Source organism: Malaya genurostris, chromosome 1, assembly GCF_030247185.1.
Source record: "Malaya genurostris strain Urasoe2022 chromosome 1, Malgen_1.1, whole genome shotgun sequence".
NCBI classification, from domain to species: Eukaryota; Metazoa; Arthropoda; class Insecta; order Diptera; family Culicidae; genus Malaya; species Malaya genurostris.
Window position 1 is genome coordinate 60,505,315 of NC_080570.1, and position 25,717 is coordinate 60,531,031.

General features: G+C 38.0%; 1 protein-coding gene across 8 annotated transcripts in view; it reads right to left on the reverse strand.

Annotated features, from left to right (window-relative positions):
- LOC131440205 (twitchin) overlaps positions 1–25,717 on the reverse strand; it is an 81,321-nt gene that overhangs the window by 19,450 nt on the left and 36,154 nt on the right. For 3 of the 8 annotated variants that reach the window (XM_058611275.1, XM_058611280.1, XM_058611274.1), the window contains exons 8-18: positions 15,296–15,597; positions 14,032–14,658; positions 12,840–13,951; positions 12,660–12,779; positions 12,345–12,383; positions 3,591–3,741; positions 3,074–3,447; positions 2,808–2,933; positions 2,045–2,741; positions 1,626–1,979; positions 78–1,487 (exon numbers count right to left, since the gene is read on the reverse strand). In XM_058611275.1, coding sequence (XP_058467258.1) covers positions 78–1,487; positions 1,626–1,979; positions 2,045–2,741; positions 2,808–2,933; positions 3,074–3,447; positions 3,591–3,741; positions 12,345–12,383; positions 12,660–12,779; positions 12,840–13,951; positions 14,032–14,658; positions 15,296–15,597 — 5,312 coding nt within the window. The remainder of the gene's footprint in view (positions 1–77; positions 1,488–1,625; positions 1,980–2,044; positions 2,742–2,807; positions 2,934–3,073; positions 3,448–3,590; positions 3,742–12,344; positions 12,384–12,659; positions 12,780–12,839; positions 13,952–14,031; positions 14,659–15,295; positions 15,598–25,717) is intronic. The other 5 variants (XM_058611278.1, XM_058611276.1, XM_058611279.1 and 2 more) reach the window with 5 other exon arrangements.

Genomic DNA, 25,717 nt, shown 5'->3' on the forward strand with positions numbered 1-25,717 from the left:
TAAATTTAGACAGATAGGACTCGAGAATCGAAAGGCAGAATGATACAACAGAAATTCGGCACCACCACAGGACTTACCGTAAGGATTGACAGTCTTTACCGCTAGCAGTGTTTCCAGTGGTGTCGATTCACCCTCTTTGTTGTAGGCCTTCACTCTGAACTCAAACTTCCGTCCCTTCTGTAAATGCTGGAAGTCAAAAGTGAGCTGATCGGCACCACATTCTCCGGCTTGCAGCCAAGTACCGTTTTCCACATCCATCTTTTCCAGAAGATAGCCCGTCAATGGACAGCCTCCAGTATCTTCCGGTGGTTTCCAACTGATGACTACATGATTCGATCTTGCTTTTACAATTTCGATCGGCCCGATGGGTTGCGTGGGAACATCTAATACCAGAACCTTGGCCGTAGTAACAAACTCTCCACTACTATTCTTGAGTTTAAGTTTGTAATTGCCGGAGTCCGCTCGAACGGCATGCCGGACTTGGAGGGTTGTGGCATAGCTTTCAACATCGATAGTTTTCCGTTTTTCGGAGTCACAAATGATGAGAACGTCATCCTTCTCCCAAACAACTTCCGGTTCTGGTTCCCCTCCATATTGTGCATAGTATCGAATAGTTTGACCCTTTTTCAAAGTAATCGGCTGCAAACCTTCCCCTTCGATAAACGGCTTGACATATCTGTCACGGATTCTTAGTGGTTCCGTATTATTGCTAGGTTTGCTCGAACCTCCCTGGTTAGTAGCTTTCACTCGAAACTCGAACGTTTCACCTTCCTTCAGACCACGTAGAGTGGTTTTCAGCTGATCAGGACCGATTTCCTCAAAGACTTTCCAATTGGCAGCCGTGTACGGTTTATACTCAACGACGTAGCTCTTGATAGCAGCTCCACCGTCGGATGCCGGAACCTTCCACGAAAGCTCAACAAAGTCTTTGTCCCAATCGGAAATGATCAAATCTCTCGGTGGATCCGGTTCAGTCCATGGATCTTTAGCAATGAAGTCTTCCTCCATGCTGCAGTAATCGGATTCGCCCATTTTATTCACGGCTTTAATACGGAACTTGTAATGTCGACCTGGGCTCAGGTCAGTGATGGCCAACTTTGTCTGATCACCGGGCACGTCCTGGAGGACTTCCCAACCGGATCGCTTGAACACGTCCTGTCGTTCCAGTACGTATTTGGAAAGTGCCGCACCACCATCGTTGACCGGTGCCTTCCATTTGACAACACAACGAGTCTGGAAAACATTGACAACCTGAATCTCGGTTGGCGCCTGAGGTTTATCCTGGAACACGACACTGGTGGTATGCTCTTCAATACCCGTGGCATTTTCTAGCACAATTTTATACTCGCCAGAGTCCTTGAACTCGGTTTTCTTGAACTTAATTATGACCTTATCTTTCTCTACAACTATATCAACATCATCCGGTGATACCGGTTTACCATCTTTGAACACTTTGGCGATGACTTTAGACTGGCGAGATTCACCAGCTGCACAGTGGGTTTAAAAAGTACAGAAATATTCATTTATTAAACTTTGGAGTACAGCGCTCAGATTGTGCTAACGAGGTACGTGGAAGCACAAGCTGACAAATATAACAAACCCCAGCGGTGAACGGTCATACTTACTTGTGAATGGAACTTCCATGATCTTCTCCGCCTTGGCCGGTGTTTCGACCTTGGGCGGAACTTCAAATACTGGCTTCGTTTCCTTCTTGTTTACCTTCAGTGTACACTTGGTTGTTAGCGGACCACACTCGCAACGAATCTCACCCGCATCACCCAGTTCCAGCTTGTTGTAGATAAGCCTATGAGTACCGTCACCGACTGCCACAATATCGATTCGGTCACTTTTGGTGATTTCCTCGTCGCCGAGGAAGAACTTAACATCGGCTTCTTCGTCCTGAACCTGTATCTCTAGGACACACTTCTGTGTTTCATCGCCAGTTGTATCCTGGAGACGCTTCATGATTTTGTTCGGTCCTGCAAAAAAACCAAACAGACTAAGCCTAAGCTCTTCACGCCTTGCAACATCAGCCGGCACTTACGTTTGACTTGAATGTCAGCTTCGGTCTTGTCGGCATTGCTTACACATCGGTAGATTCCGCTGTCTGTCTTTTCCACATCTTTCAGTACAAGTTTGTGCTTTCGGCCATCCTTGATAATTTGAACCTTGTCGCTTTCTTCAATCTTAGTATCCCCTTTGAACCACTCGACCTTACCCAAAACGTGATCCAGTTCACATGCCAGAGTTACGGTGTCCTTGACGAACAAGGACTGGCTCTTGAGTACCTTAGTAAACTTATAGTTGTACTCGAGAATTTTGAGCTTGGTCTCCGTTTTATCCGTTTGGTTCTCGATCTTACAAGTGTACGAGTCGGCGTCGGCATTAGTGCAGTTCTTGATAATCAGTGAAACTGTTCCGTTCAGATCCTTGCCGATCACATATTTGTCATTGCTTTCCAGTTTCGTCTCTCCCTTCCACCAAGAAATAGGAGCCAATGAATTATCTACTGCACACTCCAGCGTGGTATCATGGGTCAAGAAACCTTTCTCAACCTTCTTCAGATTTTTGGTGAATTTGTACACCGGATCTGCTTCCTCAACGGTCAGATAAGCGAAACATGATACGCCTGCAATTTCCAGTGTGTACTTGCCGGCATCCTCTACCTTGGGATTGGTGATTACACAAGTGTACAAATCACCTTCCGCCTTGAACTTGTACTTGGAACCGGTGAAGATTTCCTATAAAATATATTCGTAAAATCTGAATAATGTTCAATCATAGCAAAACGAAAACCTTAAACTTACATCCTTACGGAGCATCCATTTCGCCTTCGCGTTTGGTTTGGTGAAATTAGCTTCAAATGTGACCTTCTTGTCCTTACCCTCCTTACACGTGATATCTACGAGTGGTTTCGAGAACGTGTCTTGTTTCTAGAAAACAACAAACCGTTAATAAATGGCTACCGTAATCAAAAACTTGCACAACATAAAACATGGAATCGGAAGTTAGAAACAGAGCAAACATTGTATCCCATGGTTTGATGCGTTCGCCAAGTGGGTGCAATGCATACTTTCTCGACTTTTTTCAGCTGCGGTTTCGGTTTTTCGACTTCTTTGAGATCACCCCAGTCGGGATCTTTCTCCTCCTTTCCCCATTTGGCGTACTTTCGCTTTTTCAACATGGCACGGAAATCCATACCGCTGGAGTCGGATACGTACAGTTGCACTTCCGCCGAATCTTCGCCGTGGGCGTTGGACACCACCACCTTGTACTTGCCCTCATCGTTCGGTTTAACTTTCCGGATACAGAGGGTAATGGTATTACTTTCGCCGTCGGTGTGATGTTTGTAACGGCCCCCGTCAACCAGTTCGGTGATACCTTTGAAGAATTTCCACGTCGGAGCCGGGTTGCCTTCGACTTGGATCGAGATGTAGCCGGTTTGATCTGGAACGGAATACTTGGATGCAGTCTTAAACCTTCATCGGTGTTGGCGTCAAATCCGATCATTAGTAGCTGGCCAGCGGAAAAGCATTTGAATCAAATAGCACTAAGCGGACAAGCAAAAAGCAGCAACGATTTATTCCAACCTTCAACGGCAGAGTAGCTCTCCTGGAAGTCAACAATGGCCGCCGGTTTGCCTTCCTCGCCAATGGCGCGCAATGGCGTCGATGGCAGATTGATCTTCTCGTCCATATCTTGGATGCTCGGACGTCGTACATCGATTGATGGTCGTCGTTTCTACATCAGAGGGAAGAGGGTTAGTGAAAACAATAGAGACTACGATGCACCATTTGAGATGGACTAAGACAAAATCCGTTTTCGATGGATTCAACGAGGACGGTTGTATCCGTTGTGTGTTGATCAAAATAGCTACAAATTCAAGTTGGGTACTTCAACCGAATTACAAATCAGAAGAAAAGGTAACGTCAGAGCATTCGTACAAACGGGACACGCAGTCATTATAATGACCATTGCTAAGGATTTGATTCGATAGCTACTAAGAAAGTTTATCTTGCATTCATAATGGTATACAATTAAATTTAATAGATACGTCTCAAGTGAATTGTTTTCATGTTTTATTGAAAGATGGCCATTCCCGCTTCGACTATTGGCAATGTAACAAACTACTTCCCGAAAAATATTTGTTGTTGTTTTGTCTTGAAGATGAAGGATAATACCGTCAAACGCAAAATAATTATTTTGTAAAGCAACACTTGACCAAAATGAATTACGTTTTTCAAAAAATTACAACAAAAATGGTCCTACCGTTTTTATTAGCTTTTATTTTTTAAACTACAAGGATCAGTCCCGTGGGGTTGTTCGAGCCATTGATGTGTAACAAGGCAACCAAAATTTCTGCTTAGACTGCTCTCTATTGAGAAACGCGAACCCAAAATATAGACTCTGTTTGTCTTGATTTATATTTGTTTTGTAGCGAACGAAATTGCATCAATAGCCCAAATGCATGCAATTATATATTTGTACATACTTGCAACACGGATTTTGATATTTAAGCTTCTCGTCGCCTAGCTTGTATTCAAATTTTGTATGAATGCAGTTATTTTCAAAGTGCTAAGTTTTTCTACCATTCGGCGATTTAGGTTGAAGCGATAAACTTTTTCTCATTATTAATCGAGTTCATGTTCAATTTCTCAGGCGAAAACGACATCACATGGAATTTCATCCCAACTTGCATGAAAAGATCAGAGCATACCAATTAAACCTTCAAATTGTTTTATAGCGTTTTGTGTCTTGATGTCTAGAAACAACCTACCTCTGGCATGCAACACGTAGGACTGAAACGTTAGCTATAATTTCGCTTATGTTTATAGATTCGCGTGCCTTCAACAACTTCGCATTTGCATCGATTGGCCAACTTCCCATTGATATATCGCTTACTCCTTCAAAACCGTCGTCTACGTTAGGGAAATCCGGTAAACCAAAGATTTTTAGCTGGCAAAATAGGACACTGCTAGCTATAAATCAACATTTCAATGACATTTGAAATCAATACGTAGAAATATTTCCAATCAATTGGTGAAATAATATTACTGATTGAAACTGACAGCGCTGTAAGTGTTCAAAAGCTGACCACATTTCTACTTGCATTCACCCTTAAATTTCTAATTTGCACCCCTATATATAAAAAAATGTGTTCCACATGAAAATCCACCATTTTATAGCTATAACCAACGTTGCCAGGTAAACCGATTTATCGGTATTTATACAGATATTTAAATTCTATACCGCAATACAGATATATACTCCCAAAATACCGATAATTCACGGATCGTACAGATAAATACCGATTTTCGTTAATAGCATGGATAGACAGAAGAAAAGGTTGCTACGAGACCTTTTTGTTTTGCTCACCAAAATGAACTTTGGTGACATTTCCGTGAACTTATGTTGACTAGAGTGACTATAATCAGAGTGGCGACAGCTGTTCGTTTGGAATGACAGCTACCAGTTCCAAACGAGCAAACGACCTGTCAATTCAATGTAAAGCTAATGGAATGTTTTTAATTGTTGCCAGCATTACGGATGAGATGTCGTCACTCTGGTTATAGGCACTCTAATGTTGACGAGATTTTGATACCGATATGGAACAGATAGATTTTTGCGCCGACTACAGATTTTTGAAAAAATGACCTGGCAACGCTGGCTATAACACCTGCAAAGGTTGATGGTTGCAAGTTTATCTGTCAAAATGCAAGGGGAATCAAATTTCCCTTCCCTTTATAACTTACGTCATTTATTCAAGCGACGGTTAATTTTAGTGTGTGAAACATCATTTTCCATCATGATTACACGGAATTAAACGAAAATTATTTCAAATGAACAGTTCTTGTAACAGATCTTAGAATTCTGCAATTGATTGAAATCATACGAGTTCCCCATAAGAGGCAGTGTAAAATTCAATCGGCATCCTCAGAAAAGTCAAATAATGAAACTTAGATGTCGCGTCAGGTAAAATTAGTTTTGCGTTATATCCCTCTCAGCAGGCCGTTCAATTTTGTTGGTCTTTGAGCGCTTGTTGAACGAAATATTGCACGAAATATTCGTTCAATTTGCTGGAACGGTTTGTTGTTTTTTGTTTTTTCTCTTGCAAAAATAGTGTGAAAATTAAGTGTAAAGGTACATAGAAAGAAAACTTGTTGTTATTCTACGTGAAGTAGAAGTATTGTGCAGGTATGTATTGTTAGTTTAAACAAATAAGTGGAAAAAACTTCAAAAATTCTGCAGTAAAACTAGTCCAACGAGGATCCAACTCCTCATGTTAAAAATGGCTCAACAATGGACCTCTGTCTGCCGGGTTTGTTGAACGAAAAAAATGGCATTCGGTTCAACGGTCTGTTTCAAAATCGGTAAACGAAGGTCCCGTGTTGGCCTTCCGTTGAACGATTGATTGGACTTTCATTGGACCAATGATCCAACGTATTGGACCAATGAAGGACCACCGTTGAACGTTTTTTTTCTAAGTGGGATTGTTAGTTGCAAAGCCATCATATTAACAAGATGTCCAGCTCTCACATTTCCCGAACAATCTCGTACGTAGAAGTAGGAGAGAAAAATGCCAAATTCGTTGACGCCAAAATAGCGGCACTGCACACTCATACAATTGATATGATATATTGAATGTAAAGCCGTGCGAGGGCGTTGCTGAGCTGAAGATTGATTTTGCTCCATGCTGACAGGGTCTGCTAATTGGCACAATGACGCTGCAATGATATGTAGAGGCGCTGCTTGTTTCGAAATGATACTTCCAGCAAGAGCTGACAAATCGGCAGGAAAATTTTTAATTACTTCGCCTTTTTAACGATTTCTCATAAATACGGACACATGCATTAAAAAAATCATAGTAGAAGTGGAAGAAAAAGTTTTTACTTTGAGGTGGTAATGTGGATCTTAATTTATTGTATGAAAAATGACGTTTATTTAGAATTGATCATTATATTTGGATCAATACCATTCTACAAATGCCCGGAAATAACAAATAAAATATCTGAAAGAAATGGTAGTCGATCGCTAAACATTGTAGTACTCGAGAAATCATTATTGCACTAGTTTCTGTTTAAAAAAATGCTAGTCCGAAGAAAACCTAACCTTACCCAATTTCACACATTTCTGAAGATTTTCCATGTTTAATCGTAGTTTACACTAAAAAAAAGTAGTAGTAATCATTTTGAAAAAGATTTTCTGCTACACAGAATTAGTTTTCATTGCTGATATCTATTAGTACTATTGAATAAACAACAAAAAAATCATTGTAAATCACTACTGCTGATATAAAAATTTTCGGAAGAATCCTCCTTTTCTTGGTTCAATTTTTCATTGGCAGGTGTCGTTACCTGTAATTCAGCTTTGGGACAATGTACCAATTGGCACATTGTCGCAAAACTGATTTACCGGTAGCGACACCTGCCAATGAAAAATGGAACCAAAAAAAGATGGATTCTTTCGGAAATGTTCATATCGGCAGTAGTGATTTGCAACATTTTTATCGTTTATTCAAGAGTACAAATTGATATCAGCAATAAAAGTACTCTCGGAGTAGAAGAAAATCGATTTCAAAGTGATTACAACTACTTTTTTAGTGTAAACTACGATTAAACATGGAAAATCTTCAGAAATGTGTGAAATTGAGTAAGGTTAGGTTTTTTCGGATCAACATTTTTTTAAACAGAAACCAGTGTAATGTTGATTTCTCGAGTTTTAGAATGTATAGCGATCGAGTACTATTTATATCGGATACTTTATTTGTTATTTCCAGGCATTTGAAAAATGGTATCAAACCAAGTTTAATGCTCTATTCTGAATAAACGGTAGATTTTGCACAATGAACCAAGATCAACATTACCGCCTCAGAGTAAAAACTTTTTCTTCAACTTCTACTATGATTTTTCAAATGATTTTGCCCGTTTTCACAAGAAATCGTTGAAAAGGTGGAGTATTTAGAAATTTTTCTACCGATTTGACAGCTCTTGCTGAAAGTATCATCTCTAAACAAGCAGCGCCTCTACATTTCAGTTTTGCGACAGTATGCCAATTGAAGAAGCCAACCAACTCTTTTGCGATCGCAGCGTTGCCCGAGTGGCGAGCTTTGAACTAAGCGATGGTGATAATTTTCAGATTTTGTTTGAAGATTCGAACAAAATGCAGGGTTTTATTATTTTTTCTTATGAATCGAATACTAACATACAAAAACGTATGAAAATTTGATAAAAAATCGATCATTAATGATTCAGTAACTTTCCGTGGTATGTTTGATTGATATTTATGGAGAAATCGTAACATGAAATACCAAATTCGAAGAAGTGAGGTTGGGTACTGTTTTCATATTCTTTGTTTTTTGGGTTGGATTTTGAGATTAATATGATCAAAAGTTTTATGACTAGTCTATTTACTCATGTTTTATCATCTAAATCAAATCTGTATGTGAACTGAAAATATAAAATTTCGTCCTAGATTGTCAAGAGTATAGGACAATTTGAAATCATGTGTTTGATGACAACACGTGAATAATCGTTTTTTTACCCATATTTGTAAGCTTTTGCCATCTGCATTCTTTCAAACTCAAGTAAATTTAAAAAAATTATCAAAATTTTTTCTAAGTACGTGGGATATGTCAAAACAATCACCATAACGCTATCTCGTGGTGACCACGCTGATTGGATTGTTCAATTGATGAAGCAGTTTTTAAATCACGATGGACACGGACTTTTAAAACGTGCTTCCATGTACAACATCTTCAAAATTTGTCTATTAAATCGAAGGAAACAATTTATTTTTTCTAGGGAACTGGTGAAATCATATTTTGCTGTGTATATTGTAACAACCTCGATGTAAGCAAAAAAAGAATCGTAACAACCAGATTGTTGTGATATTTTATCGTAATCGTTGCCCATCAAAAGTGAGTAATGATGTGCAGCAATTTCGATGCAAGCCTAAGTAACCATGACCAAAGACATCATATTAACAAGATATCCAGCTCTCACATTTCCCGAACAAATCATTGGCAACATCCTTTTTTGCGAACATGTCGCCCTCAGGTGAGTCCGCATCGAATCTCATACATAGAAGTAGGGGAGAGAAATGTCAAATTCGTGCGCGCCAAAATAGCAGGGTTGCGCACCCATACGATTGACATGATATGTTGAATGTGATGCCGTGCGATGGCGTTGCTGAACTGAAGATTGAGATCGCTCCAAGCTGACAGGGTCTGCCATGACGCACTTTACATTAATTCAGCTTTAAAAATTCGCGTAAAATTTAATTGAATATAAACGAGTTACACATGTTTTAACAATGCTATTATTAAGCCGAAAAGTGCGATTATTAAACTCTTATACTATTATTACTCTTATAGTTATTATTAAAGTTTCGTTGCTCCAAAATATAGCATTGAATGTCGATATATAGCACTGCGGAAGGTTATTGTAAAATAATGCTCAGTTACGTCTTAAATGTAAATTTAATGCACATTGCGTTAAAGTATGTAGGATTAGTGTAATTATATATTAACAATGTTAAAATAGAGTTGTAAATGTGCAATGATATAATGCATATTACTTGGGATATCACAAAAATGATGGTGTCGTTCTTAAGGTTGTAATATTACACGAAAGAGTGCATAATTTCCCATCTTAAGCCCATGTTAAGCTGATGTAATTTACTCAATACTTTGTTTCGATGTACACAGATAAAAATATTTTGTGATTTTACATCTATTTTCATGCACATATTTGGAGCAGGCAATTAAACATAAAGTTACTTTACAATGCTGTACGTTTCAATATAATTCAATCGCAGAACTAAGCGTTAATTGAAAGAAACAGTTCTATTCATTGAAATTTCAATGCAATCCAATTTAATTTTGAATCGATGATGGTTTACAATCAAACTTTCGATTCAACCCATTTCTATTCCATGTTGCTATTGATTTACATGTCGTGTAAATTTCATTATTTCTTTCTTTGTAATAACGTGTGGTTTATTTGTCTATATGTCTCGAAAGCAGAAAATTATTGCATTTGATGTTCAGTACGTCTAAATTTTTTTCACATCAATTGATAATCACATCGAGACATGTCAAGTTTTCAAGTCAATTGAAGCAAAACTGTTGTGCCCGAGCGCCGAGCTCTTGCTTCTTTTCCACATGAGAAAAGCAAAAATAAAGGGCCATAACTTCCAAAGTTTTGTTCCGATAGGCTTGAACATTAAATTTGCCTATTTGTTCCGATAGGCTTGAACATTAAAAAAAAACATTCTTGAAATGTTTTGCTATAAGAAAATACAAAACCAAAGGAAGTGATGTTTCAAAACTGTTCGACCCTACCCGCTCCTTACGCCAAACCAGTCCTTCAGTCGGTAGCTAATAATTAGCTGGAAGTAGACGAAAGATCAAATGGATTGTTATTTTAATCTATAAAGCATAAAAAATATGTCAAACCACTACAAACATTTACCCTCACTCTATGTATGATCAATTTTAGAACTTTTTCCCAAATAATTTACAATACTCTTCTGCTCAAATTCGTTCGTTTGGTTTCCTAATTACGTTTTCGCTTGAAGCCAAACCTTCCTCGTTCCCAACAGCTGTCAAACCCTTACATTTGACAACAGTTGGAATTATAACTGCACACCTAGAAAAAATCGTGTAAATTTACGTCTTCTGTGACCGACATATTCGAGCGTCAAAAATGTCTCATTTATACAGCTGATATAACACATATAGGGTGATTTTTTAAGAGCTTGAGAACTTTTTTAAACAATAAAACGCATAAAATTTGCAAAATCTCATCGGTTCTTTATTTTAAACGTTAGATTGGTACATGACATTTACTTTTTGAAGATAATTTCATTTAAATGTTGACCGCGGCTGCGTCTTAGGTGGTCCATTCGGAAAGTCCAATTTTGGGCAACTTTTTCGAGCATTTCGGCCGGAATAGCCCGAATTTCTTCGGAAATGTTGTCTTCCAAAGCTGGAATAGTTACTGGCTTATTTCTGTAGACTTTAGACTTGACGTAGCCCCACAAAAAATAGTCTAAAGGCGTCAAATCGCATGATCTTGGTGGCCAACTTACCGGTCCATTTCTTGAGATGAATTGTTCTCCGAAGTTTTCCCTCAAAATGGCCATAGAATCGCGAGCTGTGTGGCATGTAGCGCCATCTTGTTGAAACCACATGTCAACCAAGTTCAGTTCTTCCATTTTTGGCAACAAAAAGTTTGTTAGCATCGAACGATAGCGATCGCCATTCACTGTAACGTTGCGTCCAACAGCATCTTTGAAAAAATACGGTCCAATGATTCCACCAGCGTACAAACCACACCAAACAGTGCATTTTTCGGGATGCATGGGCAGTTCTTGAACGGATTCTGGTTGCTCTTCACTCCAAATGCGGCAATTTTGCTTATTTACGTAGCCATTCAACCAGAAATGAGCCTCATCGCTGAACAAAATTTGTCGATAAAAAAGCGGATTTTCCGAATGGACCACCTAAGACGCAGCCGCGGTCAACATTTAAATGAAATTATCTTCAAAAAGTAAATGTCATGTACCAATCTAACGTTTAAAATAAAGAACCGATGAGATTTTGCAAATTTTATGCGTTTTATTGTTTAAAAAAGTTCTCAAGCTCTTAAAAAATCACCCTGTATTTAATGCATTCTGACATATTTTCAATTGTTGAAACATGTAAATTTACACACCTGCTTGGAATGTTGACAAATATTTGAATCATTCTTGTAAAATTCAGTTATTTTACGAATTACGTTCTTATAAATTGAGTTATATGTCGATTTGTGTCAGCTGTAATTTTCATATTTTTTTGCTGTGTGGACTGGGTTTTGCTTCAAGCAAAAACATCATACGAAACCCTTTGCCGGTCTGCTACTATTAGAGGATGTACACTTAACTCTCATCGACTAATAAAACGTATTTTCTCAAAAGTCCAATACGCATCAAATGAACAGTTTGGAAATGAAGATCGGTCACCTAGTTTCGAGGTATTTACGATTGTTAGCAGATGGCCACTAGAATTGAAGAAAACACGTGAAATCCCAAAATCCCTTGAAAAAAATTCAAGGCACACAGGGTTTGGAGTGAAGCTGTTCAGATACTTGTCAATTGATTAATTGATGTGATGTTTCAAAACATGTATGGATACCCACAAAATATTCACCGTAAGAAGGACCTTCCGATCGTACGACTTAGCTATATGTCAGAGTAAAGTATACCGTTAGCATTTGGGTGAATAATCTGGCCTCAAAGCGGAGTTGCCTCTAGCCAGCACTATGTGACCATCCCGGCCACCGCATCTTGCACCAGATATTCACCTTTCGTTCGTCGATAACTTCTCCAGGTCGCAGTTTAGTCTATGGTTGAAATCGAACCGATCGATGTCAAAGAGCCGTTCGAAATGATAAAACATGAAATTAGTTAGAAACATGGAACACAGATTTGGAACCTTCAACACATATTGACGGTTTCCATGGTCAATCAACGCATAAGTTGGCAAATGAGTGAATAATTCAAAACAGAATTCGCGTTTTGGAGATCTCCTACTATAGTTGTATAGTTAACATTCGATGACATTTTGTTTAACAATAATAAAACAAATTAAACACAAGAAAGGCACAATGAATACTTACATCATCACCCATCAACAAGCTAGGACGACGGTCATCCAAAAATGAACCTCGTCTGCTACCATTTTTGTCTCGAATGATTTCAATACTAGGTGCCTCCAATCCTTTTTGGGCTCCTGGTGGCTGTCAAAATACAAAACGGTTGCAAAACCTACCATTATTTTCGAATAGTCACCTACTAACCTCTTTAACTTTCGGAACATCCGGCTTAGCCTCCTCTTCGATTTTGATTTCGATTTTCTCCTCCTTTTTGGCTTCAACCTGCTTTTCCTCTTCAATTTTGATTTCAATCTTCTCTTCCTTCTTGGCAGCTACCTTCTTAGCTTCAACCTTTTTCTCTTCAACCTTCTTTACTTCGGCCTTCTTTTCCTCGACCTTCTTGACTTCGGCCTTCTTTTCCTCGACCTTCTTTACTTCGGCCTTCTTTTCCTCGACCTTCTTGGATTCCACCTTAGCTTCGGCCTTCTTCTCCTCCACTTTAATCTCTCCTTTCTTTTCTTCCACCTTCTTAGCTTCAACCTTAATCTCAGCCTTCTTCTCTTCAACCTTGATTTCAGCTACCTGCTCGACACCGTTCATCTCGATCTTCTCTTTCTTCACTTCAACCTTCTTTTCTTCGATTTTTTCTACCTTCTTCTCTTCAACCTTCTTCGTGACCTTCTTCTTCTTTTCCTCATCTTTCTCTTTCGGTTTCGCCTTAACCGAAACCTTAGCTTCACACTCGGCACTCTGAGTTTCGTTACTAATGGAAACCTTGTACATACCGGCATCCTCAACGGTACAGTTCTTAACCTGCAGCTTCGCCATTCGTCCACTGAACTCCTGAATGACAGTTTCGCTGGTCTTCAGAATAGTCTTATTCTTCATCCAGTACACCTTGAAATGGCGATCCGGATGGAGCAAGCCTACGGCCAGCGTCAGATTGCCACCTTCGTCGATCTCCACGTCGGTGAACTTGGACTCGATGATCGGTTTGGTCGGCGGTGGCTTCTCGAACACGATATCCTTGATCTCGATCACCTGCGAGGTGGCCTGGCCCTTGTCGTTCTTGGCAACCAGTTTGTAAGCACCGAAATCGGCTTCGCTCAGATCGCTGATGTTCAGCTTCACCGAGAACTCACCCTCGCGTACCTCCTCGATCTTGATCAGGTGACGGTGCGTTTCCTTGATCACCGTCGTCTCCTTCATCCAAATGCACTCCGGCTTAAAGCGGGACGCGACCGTACACTCGATGGCCGCCATTCGTTTTTTGACGTTCGTTACCAGTTTCGGTTTTTCCTTGATAACAGGAACAACTGCGTAAGGAAGAAAGATAGGATTGGATTAGTTGACCGGGAAAGGATAAAGGAAATCGACTTCGCACTCGAATACTTACTCTCAATGTTAAGAATTAAATTAGCATTTAATTCTCCGAGAATATTTTTAATATTACACTTGTAAGTGCCGGAGTCTTCCGTCTGTGGATCTTTGAGCACCAGAGAGATGTGGTAGACATCTTTCTCTGCGGTGATGGTGATCTTGAGTTTGTTCGTTTCCTGCAGCAGTTTGCCCTCCCGTGTCCACGTGATGTCGGGCTTAATTTCGGTTTTGACCTTGCACTCCATGCGAACCAACTTGCCATTGTCCAGCGAAACGATGTGCGGTTTCTCCACGAACACCGGAGCGTTCTTCGCCGATTCCTGTTCGCTTTCGATGTTCAGATTTAACGTCGCACTACTTTCGCCGAACTCGTTGCTGATGACGCACGAGTAGCTACCACCGTCCTCTGCGCTAGGATCCTTGATGTTCAGTGTCAGCTCGTACGTATCTTCGTCCACGGTTTTCACCTCCAATGTAACTTTGTCGGACGACTTTACCTCTTGTTTTTTGCGCATCCACTTGACGGTCGGTTTCGGCTTCGATCTACATCTACACTTCATCGTTATCAGCGTGCCCAGCTTGTTCGGGATGATCTTCGGTTTCTCCACGAAAGAAGGAGCGAAACCTCTATCATTTTCGTTCGCTGCTTATGCCACGATAGGATAATAAACGAGACAGAAACAAAACAAAAGGAAAACATTTGGTTAGAACCGAACTTCAGGAAGTCTGAACTTTATCGCAAAAGGAAAAAAACCATAAGAATCGAACCACACTAAGCTATTCAGTTTGCTGAGAATTGTAACTTCAGTACAGTATGGTGCCCAAGGATGCAAAATAGGTCGCGACGTTTGCTTTGTTTCGGTTACACGGGATGACAGATGGATCTGTACAGCTGATCGTCAGGCACCTATGAACTACCATGATCATCAGGATAGAAATCGTTAATAAGCTCAAATCAAATTACGACTGTACTGATTCGATCAGACTGCTGAACTTTGATGGCATGCCGAAACTAATAAAAATGTCACTTGTTATTATCGCAGTATTTTTTTTTTGTCGAATGAAACAACTAACTGATTTATGTGAGGAAAACGAAGTGAATGGTAAAATTTGACGGATTTGAGAACCAAAAAAAAAGAAATAAAAGTAATTCTTCTTGCTATCGTAAAAACATTACAGTTCGTGAAAGATAGTGACAGCAACAAACCTGAAGCAGCTTAATCGGTGAGGTAAGAACTAAAAGGTAGAGCGAAATAGTGAGACAATAACAAAAACAGTACCTTTAAAGTTAAGCGTAATGTGCGCGTTGCTTTCCCCGAACGGATTGAAAGCGTGGCAACGATAGATGCCCCCATCGTTGGCGGTCGGTTGTGAAATTTGGAGTGTCAATAGATAGGTATCGATTGAGATCGCTTTTCGCAAGATTTTGAACCGTTCGCCGTCGGTAATTGTGTCCTGGCCATGGTACCAGGTAATGTCGGCCACTGGCAGGGCCTCCAGGATACACTCCATCGAGAGCACTTCGCCCTTCTGGGAAATGGTAGGCTTCTGTGGAAAGCGGGGCGGTTTGCCCTCAGGATTTCTGCCGGATAAGGAAAGACGTGTGTCAGCTGGGAGTGCAGAGCCGGCCGGTTGGTAAACGGATGTACCTTCTACCTATGCTATATCCCTAACGGTTATGCTGTATTTATTATCGGGATGAGTTGATTGAGCTAATTGATGCGTACCAAAACTACGGAAAACTGAACGACTGCGATAGTCTTGCCTTTCGAAATAAAAGTACAGATCACAGAAGAGTTTTCTGTTTTATTTTTAAAAGTCGTGTTTTGCTGATTCTCAAACCAACTATTTTTGATTACGTATTGTATCTCAGTCCCAAAAAATCGAATAGATATTTAGGAGTTATTTTTTTATACAGCTCGATCCATTCAACATCTGATTGTACACTGCTTGTTTTTAACAGTGCTCCTGGTAGTCGCTTCTAGTGACGATTGACAGATTTGACAGTATCCGTCTACGTGAAGGATCCTTCATCCTTTTCGAGCCAGCAAGCAAACGAACATTACCAAATGACCAGAACATGAATGCAGATGTTTTAGAAAAAAGATACTCAGGATGCATATTTTTGAGCAACGAAACGTATGTAAAAAGGATTCTGAGTAGCTTTCCGTTTAAAAATGTTATAAGGCCTTGAGAACTCTAGGAGATATTTATAACAGATCTTAATTCGGTTTTGTTGCAAAGTTCACTATAAATTTGAATCTGCGCACGAAGACTAGAACAACTACTTCCACTATCAACTATATTCAACTGCTCTTTACGTATAACAGATCGGCTGAAAAGTTCGTATCGTTTCTATGAGAGGGCGCCACTAGAATTAAATCCATACCATTTTCAGTTAGTACCAACCTTCAAAAGATACGTGTATAAATTTGACAGCTGTCTGATTATTAGTTTGTGAGATATTGCATTTTGAGTGAAGCTACTTTTGTTATTGTGAAAAAATGGAAAAAAAGGAATTTCGTGTGTTGATGAAGCACTACTTTTTGATGAAAAAAAAGTGCCGCCGGTACCAAAAAATGGCTTGATGAGTGTTATCCAGACTCTGCACCGGGCGAAGCAACAACTCGTAAGTGGTTTGCAAAATTTCGTACTGGTCATATGAGCACCGCAGACGATGAACGCAGTGGACGTCCAAAAGAGGCTGTTACCGATGAAAACGTGAAAAAACCCTTCTTAATCCACCTAGTGGTGTGATAATGCCTTTCTCTTCTTTCATAACAGTCTCATGAAAATATGTTTCATACTTTTATAAAATAATTTTGGATACTAATTTTGACACCAATTGATTCAGATTGATTCGAGTAGTTCACAAAAGCATGCTTCAGTGTTTATGTCACACAGTCAGCATCATTTTTTCGAACTAGTGCTTGACATTTGCGTTGCCTATTTGTATGAGAACAGTGATGCTAATCTAAAAAAAGCCTTCTTAGTCCACTTAGTGAAATTTTCATATATCTTGAAAAATCACCATAGGGGGGAGTACATGAAATTTTCGAAATCGAAAAAAAAATTTTGATGCCAAAAGGCTTAGAATTGCATGAAACGTCGAGATTTAGTGTCATCTCGAAAAAAATTTTTTTTGAAAAAATCGACTTTTTGGGACTTAGAAAATATATGAAAATATTTCTAAGTCCCAGAAAGTTGATTTTTTCAAAAAAAATTTTTTTTGAGATGACACTAAATTCCGATGTTTTATGCAGTTTTAAGAGTTTTGGCATCAAAAAGAGTTTTGGCATCAAAAAAAACGGTTGAGCCATCTCTGAGAAAATTGAGCGCGTTCAAATATCTTCGAAAAGTGCACATACATACACACACACACACACACACACACACAGACATTTTCCGATCTCGTCGAGCTGAGTCGAATGGTATATAACACTATGGGTCTCCGAGGCTCCGTTCGAAAGTCGGTTTTTCCAGCAATTCTAATACCTTTCTATAGAGAAAGGCAAAAATCCACAAAATGATTTTCAATGACCGTAAAGTGAAGTTGATCGAGATAGCTGACACCCTAAAGATATCAAAGGAACGTGTTGGACATATTATTCACGAATATATGGATATGAGAAAGCTTTGTGCAAAATGGGTGCCGCGTGAGCTCACAATCGATCAAAAACAACAACGAATTGATGATTCTGAGCAGTGTTTGGAGCTGTTATATCGAAATAAAACCGATTTTTTTCGTCGATATATAACAATGGACGAAACATGGCTCCATCACTTCACTCCGGAGTCCAATCGACAGTCAGCTGAGTGGACTGCACGCGATGAACCGAACCCAAAGCATGGAAAGACTCAACAATCGGCCGGTAAGGTTATGGCGTCTGTATTTTGGGATTCGCATGGTATAATTTTCATCGACTACCTTGAAAAGGGAAAAACCATCAACAGTGACTATTATATAGCGTTATTAGAGCGTTTGAAGGACGAAATTTCCAAAAAATTGCCTCATTTGAAGAAGAAAAAAGTTTTGTTTCATCAAGACAATATGGAAGAAATCCTTTGAGTATAAATCCAGTTTATAAAAAAGGAAACAAGTGTACAGTATCCAACTACCGTGGAATAGCATCTTTATGTGCCGTTTCTAAGCTGTCTAGACGTCTATAAATTCAGTATCCTATATATCCTTTATTATACGTTCCTCACAATTACGACTACAAGTAGATCCTATCTACGCCGAATTCTTCGCTGGGTTCGACAAGATTAATCATCACATAACAATCTCAACGTTAAATAAACCAGGATTCATTGGGTCATTTTTGAATTGGCTTCACTCATAGCTTACTGGTCGCGGAATGATAGTGAATATAGAAGACTGTACAACCTTACCATTCGCTGTTACCTCTGGAGTTCCTCAAGGAAGTCACCTTGGACCGATTATATTTTTACTTTATCTCAAATTATCTGAATTTTTCGATCAAGTGTATGAAACTATCATTCACCGATGACTTCAAATTATGTCATGTCATCAAATCCACAGCTGACGTAGAATCCCTACAATAGCATTTAATTACTTTGACTAATTGGTACAATATCAACAGAATGATTATGAACGCCCTTCAAGTGCTCCGTCTTCTCGTTTAGTCGCAAATAGTCTGTAGTCAGTTTCGACTATAATATTTCACAAATTGCTCTGGAACGTACATCATCTGTGAAGGAAGTTGGAGCACATTGAGTTTCCTATCCCCAAAGCATCTGAGCTACTAGGATTCATTTTCCGCGTTACTAAAGAATTCGATGAAAGCTTGAAAGTATTGTATTGTGCCTTAGTTCGCTCTACGCTCTACGCAAAATGATATCCAACGCTCTCAAACAATCCAACGAAAATTTGTTCGATTCGCTTTGCGTCGGCTTCTTTAGAGATACCCTTGGAACCCTCCAAGTTACCGTGACTGATGCAAACTGATTGATCTCGATTTGTTATCTGTCCGTCGCGATGTCAGCAAGGCTATTTTTTGGCAGATCTTCTCCGAGATCTTTCAGCTTTTACATATAGATCTCCATCGCCGTTATCTTCGAAAATGTTCTTTATTTCGGATCCCCTGTGCTAGAACTAACTATGGATACAACGAGCCTTTTGCCCGCATGTGCCGCATATTCAATCACTTTTCCAATTCATTCGACTTTAATATATCACGAAATATTCTCGAAAAATTGTTCCTGGGGTTACCATCTAATTGGTTTTTCGTTTTAGTTAGTTTAAAAATACTTTATTTAAGTAAAATGTATCATTTGGATGATTGTAATCTGTTATTGCGAAAGAAGATGAGGTTTTATGCCTGCTGAGGAGCAAATTCGAAAGAAACTAACTCCACCGGGCTTTGCCCTACACAAAATAAACAAAGGTAATGTAAAAGATAAAATCGAACGGTTTAATATACAGCTCATATTTTGAAAATAAGGCTTGTTTGAGACGAAATCTGAACAAATTTAATTTGAAATAAATCAAATTTGCTGTTAGTTCAATCCAAGATGCATTTTTTATTGATTTAGTTGTACATTATTAGTCTTGTTAAAACAATTATTAGAGTTACTTAATTGGGATGCATGAAGAAACTACAAACTTTTGAGTTCAAAACAGCCATTAGGGACTGTGCAGACTTTTCAGCAACCGATTTGGCTACTTTTGTCCAAGATTTTCTTCAGTAGTTATAGCTTGTATATATTGAAAGAGTTCTCTATTCACGAGCCCATTACTGCTCGAAGGCTCGCTACTCCAGACAACTAGGTAGATTCGCCTCTTTCGGTACAACATGGACTATCTTCGCTTTATACCATTCCGAAACATCTTTGATGTAGTGGCAATATGTAAAATCGTAACAGAATACCGAAAGAGTAACAATCGCTTCCTTAGGCATTTTTCACGGTATATTTCCCTGTTTACCATTCCAGTAATGATAAAGCTTTAGCTTGACTTGTTGAACATGAACTGCATATTGCCTGCCAAATCTAATATTTCTTCATCCTGAAATGCTTTTCTACGCCGTTCCGATGCATGTTAGTATAAAAAGACATTCCGGGAAGCTCAATGTCTTCCAGCACATAAGTTCTGTCGCTCATTATCACACAGAAAAACTTTGTCAAATATTCGCGATACAACTTGCGACGGTACAGTTTTTACCTTAAACGACTTCATAACTTGCCGGTGCTAGGAAATATGTACGAAACTTGGAGTCTTTTTAATTTTTCTAGCGGCAGTACGTATTGAAAAATTTGGTCAATTTTGCTATTTTTCCTTCACCTTCGCGTTCTTCTGGTAGTTTCCGGGATCCGTTTTTGTTTCGACCCTAGCCTTCCTGGCTGTGGTCAAATGAGTATCGATAGAATTAAGAATGTTATGAACAGTGCTTGTAAGAAAAACAATCTTTTTTCGACAGATTCGGATATTCATTGCGACCGAACATAATTGCCTTTCGCACTTGCTCTTCTTTCGACGGCATTTTCGATCTAAAAACTTGTTGTATCACCAAGAATTATTTTTACCTAATGAACAGATACACGTTCTATAATCTGCTAAATATTTCACGCGTAGATGAAATATTTCCAGAAATGTCATCAACAATACTTTCTAAATTCATTCTTTACATCCTATTTACCGTTCAATTCATAGGAGTCCTTAATAGGACGATTTGAGTACTGCGCTGAGATACGATCAATAAAACGCTTTTGTGAAGTACTCATCAGCATACGGAATAAAATCAGCAGACGAAAACAAGTGGATGCAACAGAGCATGATGAAGTTTCTTCAGAACTGCCAGAAAAGAAAAAAATATCGGAGAAACCGGGGCCAGATCTGGGTTAAACCGGATAGCTTAAATATGTTATAAACCTGCAATCATTTCGATCCATGGATTGACTTTATAAACGCGCTTTCATGTGATAGGCAGACGTCAGTTAGTTGGAAGTTGAGTCTCACGAAACTGCGCTACTTGAAAAATAATGCATCTTATTCCAAATCACAAATTGGGAATTGTTGCCGAAAGTTGACTCTACACAACGGTAATTTTTGTAAAAACCTAGTTGTTATGGATTTTTTTCTTCGATTTTTAAAGAGTATCTGGTTTAGCTCCTGTCCTCCCTATAAAATGGAAACTCGTTTTCTTTAGATATTTCGGCTGTTTTTCAAAGAAGGGCGAATCTATCATTGACAGTAAATGGAGGAAAACATCGATGAATGTTTCGAATTTGGTTTCAACTCCTATTCAGAAAATATCTTGTATTCTGAGTTCAAATTTTGATATTCACTGAATAAATCAACATAAAAAGAGTTTCGCCCTTTTTCGAATTGTTTACATTTATACTTCCTGGGTGAATTATGAAGTTACGCCCTTGCGCTTTTTTCGTGAAATTGGCTGGTTTCTGCGACTAAGATTGGTGTCAGAGTGAAAGCGTCACGCGAAGCGTCTGGACGCGCGTGTGAGCTAGTTACATTTAGCGGCCCTAATGAACGTGTACGGGCAGTAATGATGAATTCTCCATAAAAATTTGGAATGTTATTATTTTAGTAATCATTAGACATGACATTGATAATTCTGGTGTAAGGGCCGCTTTTGTTCAAAGCAAACCTGTCAGTGTGAATGCAATGTGAAAACAGTACATCGCATTGAATCACATTTCTATCAAATATCATCATCATCATCTTACATGATATCAAATATAGGAAGGTACGAAATATGCCGAACCGAACTTTCGAGATTTCGTATATCGATTCGATGTATTGGAGCGCACTCTTACGCTTCCTATACGTTCGGCGTCTCACCCTGATGTGGGGCATGCATATCATTAGGATTTGCATTTTTTATCCAAATATAAATGAATACTCATATAAAATTTTATTTTTTTACGCGCTTCAACTTTTTAAAACAGCAGGTTTAGTTTTGATTCAGCGAAATGTTTTGAAAAAACATCGATTTTTGAAAAAGTGCGGCTTCTGCCTCGGATTTACCCTAATGAGCCAACAAATTATCGTTTTTATTACCAGTTATAAGGTAAAGATGCAGCAATCTTCCTTATGCGATTAATCTCTTTATATGAGTAGAGTCTCTGTTGGTCGTTTTCAGCAAAGCTGTGTGGGAATGTTGAGCAAAGCGGGGACAGGAGCAAAGTGTGTTTGATCTTTTCTTGATAATGGTGCCATCTACCGAAAAAAATGGAATTTCGTTTTGAAACATCCTTACCATGCGTTTACGATAAATTTCTTGCTAAAGTATTAGTTTACGGTACCCGAATGCCTATTAGCACCAGTAGTCTTCTCATAAACAAAAACTATTAGCGACATCTACTGTCTCTTTTCGATCGATTGATTTTGAAGGTAAGATGAAAATAGCTGTATTCGCTTCGAGTTTTCTCAAATAATTCAAAGTTAAACTTCTCTGAAATGTTTGGTATCAACGAGTATTAAAGAGAAAAACTCATGACGCGTGTTTGCCTTTCTCGTGTTTTGAAAGCTCATAGCTCAGTAATCTGTAGAAGAATTTATATAATCTATTCTACCAATAGATTCGAAATCTTTCAACTTAAACGTGCATTGACACAACATTGAAGTGTTTCAATATTACACCATTGGAAAACCTGTGTGATTTGACCCATGTTAGCACCAGCCAATCAGAATGCGTTCTGAGTACGGGAACAGAATATTCATCGATGAAAAAGACGAATATTTCACCTTTTTGTATCATTGTCTGATACAACGTAACGCTCCATGCAATGCTTAAAAGGAAGTATTGATGTAGAACGTATCTTTATACTAGCATCGGTGTCGTTTCGAAATATGCCGTGCGAAACAGGGTTGCCGAATATACAGATTAATCTGTATTTTATTTCTCCTGAAAAACACAGATTCAAATGTTGCGAAAGGTAAGAATTTCTTAACACCTCTAAAAATCCAGATATGGTAAATCTAAATATATTTCATATTTCTATGCGAATTAAGAAAGCAATTTTTATATTCTCGTAGAAGTACGTCGATGATAGTTGTGGGGGATTTCAATGTAGATGCCTCAAAACAAGATAATAGTAAATTCATTGATTTCATGAGCAAGTATATTAAGTTGGATATGGAATCTGCTCCTGCACAAGCCATATAGTATACTACACTTGGAGGCACATGTATTGATTTCGTATTTGCTAGGAATATCAATGCAGAAAGCCGTAGATATATTTCATACTTTTCATACCATAAGCCTATTTTATCATTGATCAACCCAGTGAATGAATGTTCGCTATACCTACCCCGATCAGATGGTAATAACAGAATTATAACAACTGGAGTAATTTATTTCAGAAATATTTTGTAACAAATTTTGAAATATTTTTGGCTGGTAAGCTGTTAAAATAACAAAAATCATAACAAAAAAGACTCTAGCGGGAACAAAATCGTAACAGATTTTGAAACGTTTGTATCACAATTATGATTGAATTTGATATAACTACAGAAGTCCGAAAGCAGAAATTTATAAAAATAGTTGTAAAAAAATAGATAGCAAATTTAACACAGAAAAACTATATCACAGCTAACTTTCAGCACCGTTTCAATCCAAAATTGTGGAATGATTTTTTTTATTAAATGAATAATTTTTTTAGTGCTCTGATTTCTTCTTTTAGTATTTGAAATTCTGATCATTATATTTCGATATAAATCAACGGAAGAACTCATTTTTTTCAATTATTGAACTTTATCATGATTCTTGCAAATGAAAATAAAACATCATAACTCATTTTGTTATTATATTGTTATCATAAGTTTTAATTTTCAACTGTTTTCATTTGTTAAATATCTCAAAATAACAAAAATTTAATTGTTTGTCAGAATGTTTGATGTAACTTATCCTTTAATACAGGTGAATCGTTTCAAATTCTATATTAATACAGGTGAATCGTTTCAAATTCTATATTAATACAGGTGAATCGTTTCAAATTCTAGTAGTGAAAAAGGTGAATGGTTGCACAATTCACACAATCGATCAACTAACTAGTAGTCAGCAATGTGAAGTAAGCTTACCAATACGAATAAATATTCACGGCATCCAGCTATGACTCTGACATTACCCACCCGCCTTTTTCATAACAGTCACTCTATGGACATTCTGTCCCACTCTTGATTCTGCAGAATGCTTCGTTTTTTATAAAATTATCTTATAGATAATTTATAACGATTATTAAAACAAATTGTAACATTGGGAAAGTTGAAAATATTTCTTCACAATTGCGATTAAATGATTACGCAAGCAATTCCCGATGCAAAAGTTATGTATATGGCAGCCAAGACATTATATCTAGGAAAAATGATAAAACTAAGAATGTTTTGAAAAATGTGTTTCTATCAATCAATTTCCATCACTTCTAGCAGAATCATTGAATCTTATATCCCTCCGCCGAAATGCAATGAAATATCCATATTCTTGAAAACATAAACATTGATACATTTAGAAATAACTTAATATTGTCTTAAGGGGCGGGTAGGGTTTAACACTTTTGAAGAATCATTTAATTTTTTCTTTGTATTTTCTTATAGTAAAACATTTGAAGAATATTCTGTAAAATTTTCATACCTATTGGAACAACACTCTGCAATTTATGGGCTTTTATATTTGCTTATCTCAAACTGAAAAGAAGTTAGAGCTTAGGGGACGGGTATAGCGTGATGGGTAAGTCGATGCCTTTCACGCAGCCCGCCTGGGTTCGATTCCCAACCCCGCACATAGGGTCAGAAAGTTTTTCTGGCCCGAAGAGGTGAATGACATTAATGTTAAAACCTCTATAATTGAAACAAAAAAAAAAGTTAGAGCTCGGCACACAGGCCCAAAGACTTCTGCTTCGATTGACTTAAAAACTTGACAAAACATTCTTGAAATGTTTCATTATAACAAATTATAAAAGAAAAAAAAAGTTCTTTTGAGAATATTATATATTAAATTTAAAACGAGTTTTCCTCGAAAGCAGGTTTTGAAAGTCCGTGTCCATCGTCATTCAAAAACTACTACACCGATTTTGTTCAAATTTTGCACACATTTTCTACATATAAAAAACCAGACCCCAACGTTTTCCTTTTCGTTGTTCTTTACTTTGGGAAGGTTTTACAGCTACAAAATGGCGATTTTTTCATGAAAAATCGAAGTTTTCACTTTGAACAACCACTAAAAATGAAAATAAAATAAAAAAAATCAAACAGAAACTTTGGGGTCTAGAAAAAGTGGACACCGCAAAGCATGATTTTCTAGAAGCGTCTTCGAAAATACCTCTTCACCGACTTATTTCTGAATATTTTTCCACGAAAAAATTACAAAATGTTGTTCGAATGATGCTTTTTGTCAAGCAAAACATTTGAATTTATTTTGTTAAACGATAATTCTGAAAAAAATCGCAAAAATTATGATTTTTTAATCATTTAGACCCTACCAACCATAAGGGGGGATATTTTTAAAACTTTACCTATGGTTTGGAAATATTGGATGGCCAATATTTTTAACAATTTCATTGAATGAGTCCCTCGAATAGTAAAAAAAATATCATACAGCAAAAATTTCTCTCGAAAATCTTCCTGTCGATACACCGTCTTGATCGATTGCGAAGGAAAGAAATTGCATAGCACCAGCAGTAACATTTCCACCTCATTCACCAACCAGCTCAATCAATCCCCG